Source organism: Glossina fuscipes, unplaced genomic scaffold (genome assembly GCF_014805625.2).
Source record: "Glossina fuscipes isolate IAEA_lab_2018 unplaced genomic scaffold, Yale_Gfus_2 241, whole genome shotgun sequence".
Lineage (NCBI taxonomy): Eukaryota > Metazoa > Arthropoda > Insecta > Diptera > Glossinidae > Glossina > Glossina fuscipes.
Window position 1 is genome coordinate 10,828 of NW_023998584.1, and position 10,321 is coordinate 21,148.

The following is a 10,321-nucleotide window of genomic DNA, read 5'->3' on the forward strand; positions in this document are numbered from 1 at the left end:
CAATCATACATACTCGCTTTTGTACGCTTACTCTTGAAAGTGGTACAATACATGTAAACTTATCTAGAATTGTAAACAAAAGTATTCTCTCAGATGGTTGAATTTTTATACATGCGACAGCTGTATGAATTGGAATTTCTATACAAATTACTGAGAACATATACGCTTAATCTCGCATCGATGGATTTTTTACAAAGGCTTGTTGAATTATTGAGTACAAATATGCGCTTATTCTCGAAAGTCGTACAATACATGCAAGATGATTGAGAATTGTTAACAACCGTATTCAGACATTCTCAGTTGTATGGAATTTGTATACAAATGATTGAGAACGAATATGCGTTTATTCTCTAAAAAATTTATTATACGACCAAAAAAGTTTATTATACGACCAAAAAAATTTATTATACGACCAAAAAATTTATTATACGACCAAAAAAATTTATTATACGACCAAAAAAGTTTATTATACGACCAGAAAAATTTATTATACGACCAGAAAAATTTATTATACGACCAAAAAAGTTTATTATACGACCAAAAAAATTTATTATACGACCAAAAAAGTTTATTATACGACCAGAAAAATTTATTATACGACCAAAAAAATTTATTATACGACCAAAAAATTTATTATACGACCAAAAAAATTTATTATACGACCAAAAAAGTTTATTATACGACCAAAAAATTTATTATACGACCAAAAAAATATTATTACATGTTAATCCACATGTGGCATAGGGTTGCAATTGTGGAGAATACAAAAAGAGCACTGCAAATATTCTATTGCTATGCGTTGCGCATTGGGTCCGACGATACCTTTATAACTTTTCTCTCATAAAAGCCTTTGGGATTTCACTCATTCGCTGTTCTCTCTCATCCAAGCCATCGTTTCGTTTAATCTGTCTCTGCACGCACAAATTTGCAATGGATTATTGTAAAACATAAACCAGTTGCATTAAGCAAAATCCACCCTTATATTAAACAGACGAACTTTAGATTTTTTTGCTTTTAGAATTCTTCTCTCTTGTTTTAATTATTACGTTAAGAAATTATGAAAAGAAAATCGTGTTAGCGGTGTTGTGCTATTTCATGATTTATTGTTCCTTGCCAAAGACAAATGATAACATTAGACCGAGAGAAACTCCGTCCACTTAAATACATGAACGTTCCAATTGTTAACAAAACGACTGTGTGTTCCTAGTCGAGACTCTTGCCTACTCGGCCACTCAGGCGGATAGTGTTAGCTTAACAACACATGGAACAAATGAGTTATCGAAACACATTTGTTTTTAGTAGAGATTCATCATTATACTGAGGCCAAAATATGGTTGAAAATGTATTATCAAAAAGCTGCAAAAGCTTGCCAACCAATAACAGTAAACAAAATCTGTTAATTTTCGGATCATAATGAGATGTTAAGATTGCAAGTTAGTTAAAATACGACATAGATAAATCGCGCGCATTAAGCAAAGTTGTTTTAATAAACTTTAAAGAAGTCGATATTGAGATTAAGTGATAGACATCATTTAGGTTTCCGCAAACAACTCTGAGCGGGTTAAATAGATCATAATTATATTTACATTAACTTAGCTTGATGAAAATAAAGTGGCTAAAGAAGTGATGTGGGACATTGAAGCTTATTTCACCAAATAATGTGGACGAATCGATAATACCATTAATTAACTTAATTAAGAAAGCAGGCATTGACATTGACAAGTTTGGCGAGAAATATATCCTTTTTTATATTACTTTTTATGTTATTATATATTACTAAAAACTACGTAAAATGAGTTTATACTCCTATAATTTCTTCAAAAAATTAGAATTTTAAAACATATAAAAACATAAACATATGCGCAAAATGCAACAACAAAATACACAATTTTTTCTTTTACTCTCAAAAATACAGGAGTGCATTTTACGCTCAAAACAGAATTTTATTATTCTCAGTGGACTCTCTCGTTGTGTGCTTCTTAGAAATCTCATATGGCACCAAATTCAGATTCGCTCATTTTATTATTTTCATATGGCACCAAACTCAAAGTCGCTCATTTTATTATTCTCATATGGCACCAAATTCAAAAATCATTCGGTAGGCCGCTTTAAAAATAAGTATCCACAGAGTTGCCGTTAAAAGAAAGTTTTCGCGGAATGATGGATGTTACTTTACTTACACTCCCGCATTGTGTTTGAACTAATTAATTAAAAATTGAATTAATTACATAAGAACATTATCAGGAAAAAACACGTACATCGGACATTTTTGAATTTAAGTTCTTCCTAGCTTTTGACTAAGAGGCAAAAGTAGTTACTAGAGCTGAAACTACGTATGTGCAATTTTTACGTTATGTTTTTGTTAGCTCATATTGATCATATACCATAATTACTATTTCAGTCAACTTTGATACTAGCATTTTTTCTTGTTGTCGTGTATATTCGTATTTGTGCGTAGCTGAAACAATTCGTACTGTTTGTTTTTCTTTATACTATATAAAATACTTTGCAATATGGCGTTATTGTTTGGTTTAACGGACTAGTAACCTGGACGATTTTACTATTATTATTTGTATTAGATCCCCTAATATCAGCCGGCCCAGTAGGCAAAATTCTTTTCTAGCAACTCAGTAGTCGTGGGTTCAAATCTCAAGTGCGGTAGAGTTTCTAACGAAGCCGACAGCCTTAGTTAGTGCTATAGGATTTTTGTCTTAGAATTTATTCTCTGGTTAAGGTAATAATAATAATAATAATAGTTATCCTAATCGGTAAGTAACAATATACTGTAACGAACGGTGCGATTTTTAGCACAGTAGTTATTGGAAATATTATTACAAGTTAATTAAATTAGGTTAGATTAATTTTCTAACAATGTATGGGCAAGATACGACATGTAAAATTTTGCAACACACAGGTTACATAATTGTTTTATGTATTACACTGTTTTAATAGTTTCGTACAACTTTTATTGTAATCTATTATTAATTATTATTAATTATTAATGGTTAATTAACAATTCAATAATAATTTTTGTGTTGCATAAGTTGCTGCTACTTTTGTTTCTTGATATGTTTAAAGCAGCAAATTCCAAATTATTTGGAGTTGGCAGTTCTTTTATAAACGAAAAACGCAAAGACAACACTGCTTATCACGAAATTTATACATTTGTATATGTGAAACAACAACTCGTTACTAAAAAATATTGTAAATATCCCGTAAAATTTCCATTAAAGTGCATGAAATTAACAAAAGTTCTCCAAATCCTTGGAATTCATTCAGTTTTCACTGGATTAGTGACTAAATTATTTAGTTTTAAATCCAGTTTCCATCTATTTTTATAATTAATCCAAAAAAGTACAGTGTTTTCTTTCTAGTTTAACTAAAAAGTTTCGCGTGTGATTGTATGAGCTCGTTTTTACAACACTATCTTCACAACTCTTCATAACAAAATATATCGAGTTAGAAGTGAAAAGACGCGCAATTATTACTTTTTCCAAATTAAAGCGAGAATTGAGAGGGTGTTCATAGGGCTAATACAATAAATCTGGAGGAATTGTGGCAGAAAATGGATGAGGCCCTCTTTTCGGCCACCTATGTGGACAATTACATTGATTCGGTTGAAAATCTGCCGGATGACGTGCAACGCCACTTGTCAAGAATACGTGATATTGATGTGCAATATCGGAGTAAGTTTTCAGTTTATATATTATCATAAAATTTCTTAAAACAAACTGGGTTTGAATTACGTTACAGACCTTTTACGTGAAGTCGATCACTACTACGATTTGTGGAGATCTTTACAAAATTGTGGTGACGCTAGCTCGGGACGTCGAGCCCGCTCGGTTAGTCGCATGCAACAGAGTTTAATACAGGCTCAGGAGTTAGGCGACGAGAAAATGAAAATTGTAAATCAATTACAAGAATTAATTGATCATAAAACTCGACAGTTGGACACGGATCAAAAAAACCTCGATATTAAGGAGGACAAGGAAGATATCATGCAAATGCAATTGGACGATTGTGATGCACCACCGGCGCAAAAGCAACCGCGAACACAAAGTCCAAGTCGGAGCGGTGAACAAAGCGCTTCGTCAGCTGCTTTGGCCAATAGTAATGGAGGTAAGATATTGTTACAATTCCAAAAATGTGTAACTTGTATTTAAATTCTTAGGTTATGGTGCTATTGTGACAAATTCATCAGCCTTGGGAGGAGCCGTTGGAACCAGCGTTGTTGTCAACTCCACAATCAATTCTGAACGTTCGGCGGCTAATGCAAACTTGTCGCTTGCTAATACCAATACGAACGGTAATAATAGCAGTATAATCATCAGTGGCGGTGCCTTGGAGAATCAACGTAAGCGTTCACGTCGCCGTCATGACACTTCTGGTACTATGGAAATGGGTGGTAATGAATCGAATTCAGCTAATGAGGCCGGTAGTAATGGTGATCGCACTTCAATACAAAAATCCTCCACTACAAGTGCAACACAAAAGAAGAATTCAAACCAAAATCAAACTGGGGCGTCAAGTTCAGTTGGTGGTTTAGGAAATGTTGCTAGTGCTAGCGGTGGAGCTAATGCCAGTGGCAGTGCTGGTAATAATACGTCAGGTAAAAAGAAGAAACGTAAGGCACGAGGTGCTCAATCATTAGCCCAGGCTAACGCGCGCGAAGAAACGCCACCACCAGATCCCATCGATCCTGATGAACCTACTTACTGTGTTTGCAATCAAATTTCTTTTGGTGAAATGATTTTATGCGATAACGACTTGTGCCCGATTGAATGGTTCCATTTTTCTTGCGTTTCATTAGTCCTTAAACCTAAAGGTAAATGGTATTGTCCGAATTGCCGTGGTGATCGTCCTAATGTTATGAAACCCAAAGCTCAATTTCTTAAAGAACTCGTACGTTACAACAAAGAAAAAGAAGAGAAGACATAAACAAAAAATTTTTAGTTCATTTCAATCATCTATTTACGGATTCGCAACAAGTGGACTTTTTTTTTACATATTTCATTAACGTTTTTGTAAACTAAAGTTGATAAAGGAATGTATAAAGGAAAGGTAAAAATTGGGAACTGGGCAAAACTTAGGTTAAACTTTTGTACAGTTACAGTTTTCACACACAGAAAGTTCGCATAGATATACGTTATATTGTGAGTTTATTTTCTCCTTTTATATTTTAATATCATTATTATTTAATTATATAAGTAGTTGATAATGTAATGTTAAAAGTATAAAATCGGAATTATCTCGATCAATAATCCCTTAATGATACACGCGTATTTTCAAATTTTTTGAAGTACAACCAGTACACACAATTGCAAAGGTTTATATAACTCTCATAAGGAAACTAGTTGTCAACAACTAATTTTCTTATTTTAAACGAATAAGGAATTTTCTTGGTTTTTATAAATTTCTTTAAGTTTAGTGAATTTTCATTTTCATAATTCTTTTTACGTTAGCATTATTTTTTTTCTAAAAGTTTAAATTGAGCATACATTTAAGTTTATATGCTTAAAGCAAGGCTATTCAAAATGTAAATTAATTGTACTTTGAAATAAAAACACATATATTGAAGTACTAGTTTTAAATAAATGTAATAAAGGTGTTTTAGTTTTCCAAGAACGAAAATTATATCGTTCGGATACTTGTGAGTATGTCTTGTGCAGCCGTTGAAAATAAATTAATTCACGGTATTTAAAAGACTCTAGATTCTTAGAAATGATGTCGCAGCTGGAACGGCATTTTGAAGAAATAGTTGCACGGCGAAAAATTACGATTACATTGCTTGCATACCGCTTCTACTTCATAAAAAAAAAGACTCATAAAGTTATTTATAAACACAACCGTCTCGATCCTTCCAGCGAGGTTCTCCTGCTAATCCAAAAAGTTATTTTAAACGAATGGAAGGACGAGTATCATGTTTTAGTTAGAAAAAAAAAGTGACCGGTTTTTTTACAAAATTTACTCTTTTTTTTCACACCTTTTACCTAAAGGAAAATTTGCAACATGGGAGTTTAAAATACCTCATAGAAATATTCAAAAATATGCGAAAATCGAACGCCAGGTCTCTAAAAATTTACTAAAATTAGTCAGAAGACGTTCAAGGGGAGATAAATGCTCTTTTTTTACACAATTATATATATAAGATTATATATTATATAGAACCACTTGTACGAATATATCGAAGAATTAACAGGAAATATTCAAAAATATGCGAAAATCGATAACATATCCGCGGATGCTTAGACAAAGAATTTATAAGCAAACTTGGTCAGTTTCATGACGAGGCGCTAATGTTGATACCCTTAATTGCCGTTGGCAAAAGAGCGGCTTATTCGAAAGACGGGAATTTCTTGGGACATTTTATTGAAAATACCAATTTTCCAGTCTTATCTACACCCATTGGAAAAGATCTTCTGCTCGAACATTAACTTGGCAAAGAGCTTACGCAATTTTGCTTTAAGGAGCTAGACTTAATTGGAAGTCATTACGTGCAAGTACGTTACTTAGAAATCATATAACAGGTAAAATTTGTTTAAACATCCATTTTCATGTTGATATATGTAACGAGGAATTGAACATTAAGACGGAAATGAGTAATGCTGATGAAACTGATATTGGGGATAGTGATATCGATGGGGACCAAAGTAACGTGGAAAATATTAACACATCAGAAAAATCACTAACGAAAATATTAAATTAGGCTCGCCTAACTACTAACTACTAATTTCGTTAACATAACATACATAATTTTTTAGGAAAATTGAATCTGCCTAGTTACTTACGTTTAAGTAATCGTAATAATATAGTTAAGAAATATGCAATGGTAATTGCAAAAGTCTTATTGGTAAATTACTTCCCCCGAAGTATCTTTCAATACATTTATGTAAAAATTTCCAATGTAAATATGTACTGCTATATTAGTTGTGCTCTTCCATCGTATGACAAAATTAAAAACAGAAAGGCGCTAGAAGAACAGTAAATTTTTCACATTTTTTCCCTGTAAATTTCTTTTTCATCAATGTTTATTAACAATTAAACTTAAATATAATTTAAATACCATATTATCTTTTTTGTTCTTCTGATTATGTACACAAACAAATACAATATATAAAAATTTTATCGTTTTTTTTTGCGCCAAGTCTTATAGTATAGTATAAAGAATGGCGACTATAGAGAATAAGCGTATATGTTTGTTTACACTTTTTAATAATTGAACATGCATTTGTATAATCTATGGTGCCTTTAAAGAATAAGCATATAAAGTATGGTACCTTTAGAGAATAATTATAACAATTATAACTGATTTATATTGCTGCCAAGTTTACATCTTGGGAGTTAAACCTGATATTCTGTATATTGTTTACCTTTTGTGCAAATATACTTTGAATTCGGCCTTTGCAAGGCCTCGGAAAGAAATAGGAGTAAACCAGCTAATAGCAGGGTACCACCAGAAATTATAGACGGAACGCATAAAAAATTAGAATGGCCCAAGCCAAATATCACCACATTTGAACGCAACAATAAAAGCCGTCGGCAAAGGTCTTCAACGGAGTTAAACGACCTGTTTCCAAGATATTTGCAGCTTTTTTTTTTTTAATAAAAGGTATTTATTATATAATCTCCTGTTCTATGAAGGTAAATAAATTTAAAGCTTTTTCATTTCGCTGATATACTAGCCTAAAATAAACAAATTTTATAGCAAAGAAATGAAATTATTTTTGAATAAATTTGATTTCAATAAATTTTGCATTTTCGTTGCATTTTCAAATCTCAAGTGCAGTAGAGTTTTTTTTGGTGCCAGCGCTTTAAGAGAAAAGAATTTATTCTCTGGCTAAATTTAAAATAATAGCAATAATAATTTTACAAGTTAGCCTGTATTTTCATATCAAAGTAAGCCTGGCAAAGTACAACAGCTGTAGCAGAACCACATATCCAGCTGCTACGATTTTTTTCCACCACTTCGTCCCAGTTAACAAATGAGAGAGATTTTTTATTCACGATTTCTCTTATTTATTTATTTAATACTTATTAAAAGCAACTCTGTGCATTCACCTCACATAGTATTTTTTTTATAAACGGTGTAGAGGAAAAAACCAGCTAACGGCTTTCTGTGAAACATAAGCAAATTTAGGACGGGCTCTTTGAATTATTCTCAATAAGAAATTTGGCAAGCGCTAAACTAAGTTCCAATTGAAAAATTAAAAAAAAACAACACACTATTAATAAAAAAGTAAAATCATAAATATAAAAAATAAAATTGTATAAATACTCTTTAAGTAGTGTAAGAAAATGTGGAAAAAAATAAAGTACTGACAATTTTTACTGTGTTAAATAAAGAAATTGTAAGAAATTAACAGCAAGTAGATTTTATTTATGCGTACATTTTTATATTTTGATAAGGAGACCCATTTGAGGTGCACAAGTTTGCCTGTGAATATCGTTGGTGTTTCCTTATGAAATAGCCTTCTTAGAATAGAATCAATAAATTGAAGTAATATTCATATTGGCAGCATACAACAACAAGTTAATGCGCCGCCACATTAATGATTATATATACGCCGTTGTTAAATTAAATTAGCAATTTTTTTTTTTTACTCATCTGCGATGATTAAGGCAACAATTTTGTTGTTGGTGTGAAACTGCCACAAATTGATCGACTGGCTTACTTCGATGTAGAACGAAAGTAAATATAAATCTTGAAAATTTCAAATGCACTGCTCCCTTAAAAACTTTCCAGACATTCGTAGAGGTGTTAGTGTGTTGCGGATATATTATACAGTTAAAACAGTTCTTAAATCACATACCCTTAAAAACGCACGTGTAATGAAATCAAACGCATCTATATTTACAGCGTAAGAAAAAAATGTTTGGCTTTTTTAATGTTATCCTGCTAACAAAAACTGAATCCATTTAATTAAAATAAAAGACAATGAGAAAACTAACGAAATTAAAATTTTTCCATTTTTTTGCTTCTCATGCTTTACGGTATAAATCAGCGGTCTCCTCAAATATTATTATTCTATTGCCCTTCTTCTGACAAAAAAAAAAGATTGGAAAATTATGTATTTTTTTGAAGTGGTACAATTGTTACTTACTTTGAAAACAGGTTTTTTAAATTTTTTTTTGAACTCGCACGAAAGAAAGTTTATTAAATATGATTATATGAACTGCACAAAGTTGTGATAAATAAATCAATTTAATCTTCGAATATTATTTTTCTGTTAATCGTTCAATCACATATCTCGTTTACCTTATAATATTATTATCTTTTAAATAAATTTCAAGTATTAAGCTTTTCTATGGGACACTTTTTCCCATCTAAGTTCGCGAACAAATTTCTTTTAAAGCGAACATAAATAAAAAAAAAGTTAAATTTGATTCCATAAAAACCGCAAATAAAAGGTAATTCAAATATAATGAAAATGTATTGATAAATTTCTTACTTACATCCTTATTTGTATTTAATTTTAGATGAAAAGATAAGTAAAAGCCGTTCAATGCCGCTCCCAATTAAACGCCGCTCATTACCGCCTCATTGCTTCCTCGTCCTAAGGTAATTATAATGTTACATAGGTACATTTATAACTTTATTATTATTCTATTTTAGATTGGAATAAAAATCAAGTCCAATTCGCTCATCGCCTCATATAGACAAAGATTCGTTGTATGCCAGAGGGAAATTTGCATTTACCCTTTTTCATTATTATGTATAAATTAATCATTTGCTTTTATTTCGTTTTAGATTAAAGAAACTAGTATACATCTGCATAATGAGCGGGGCGTTATTTATTATTGTAAAAATTATATGAGTTTTAAATTAAGTTTATAAGGGCCTAGGCCTACAGGGGAGTCAGCCAATTGGCAACGCGCCTCTCACGGTACCAGAATTGGTTTACTTCATACGCAAAGATCAATACGTTCATGGTCTAGAGGCTCCCATATATACACATTTCACTTCATCATTTCACGGAATCAAAGTAAAAATTAAATAAGATCGAAGCAGACTAATTGATTACTTGCTTTTGTTATCCCTATTAGATATTCAGACATCATACGGAGCTCTTGGACAAGCAGCGCAATGAGGAACTTTGTCATTTGAGTTCGCTATACCACCCATTGATTTCTAAACAATCTCATCTGATTTGTAAACAATTTCACCTGTTTTCCAATCGAATACGCTATACCACCCATTGATTTGTAAACAATTTCACCTGTTTTCCAATCGAATTCGCTGCACCACCCATTTATTTGTAAACAATTTCATCTGTTTTTCAATCGAATTCGCTATACCACCCATTGATTTGTAAACAATTTC

At 31.6% G+C, this 10,321-nt stretch overlaps 1 protein-coding gene across 2 annotated transcripts; it reads left to right on the top strand.

The window, feature by feature from the left end:
* The first annotated feature begins 3,179 nt into the window (after positions 1–3,179).
* On the top strand, positions 3,180–5,242 carry LOC119642678 (inhibitor of growth protein 1). 2 transcript variants are annotated; one of them, XM_038041912.1, is made up of 3 exons: positions 3,180–3,686; positions 3,754–4,119; positions 4,202–5,242. In XM_038041912.1, the coding sequence occupies exons 1-3, from the start codon at positions 3,566–3,568 to the stop codon at positions 4,936–4,938; spliced, it is 1,224 nt and encodes a 407-aa protein (XP_037897840.1). In that variant the 5' UTR covers positions 3,180–3,565; the 3' UTR covers positions 4,939–5,242. The 2 variants fall into 2 exon arrangements, with proteins under 2 accessions (XP_037897840.1, XP_037897839.1); XM_038041911.1 differs by having other exon boundaries at positions 3,181–3,686; positions 4,172–5,242.
* The last annotated feature ends 5,079 nt before the right edge of the window (positions 5,243–10,321 follow it).

What these genes read in the sequence shown, in the direction of transcription:
- LOC119642678 (XM_038041911.1), top strand. Translation starts at nt 3,566, where the DNA reads ATGGATGAGGCCCTCTTTTCGGCCACCTATGTGGACAATTACATTGAT. An exon ending in TATTGATGTGCAATATCGGA is followed by an intron (nt 3,687 to 3,753) that starts GTAAGTTTTCAG and finishes ATTACGTTACAG; the next exon opens with ACCTTTTACGTGAAGTCGAT. An exon ending in TTTGGCCAATAGTAATGGAG is followed by an intron (nt 4,120 to 4,171) that starts GTAAGATATTGT and finishes TTAAATTCTTAG; the next exon opens with GTTATGGTGCTATTGTGACA.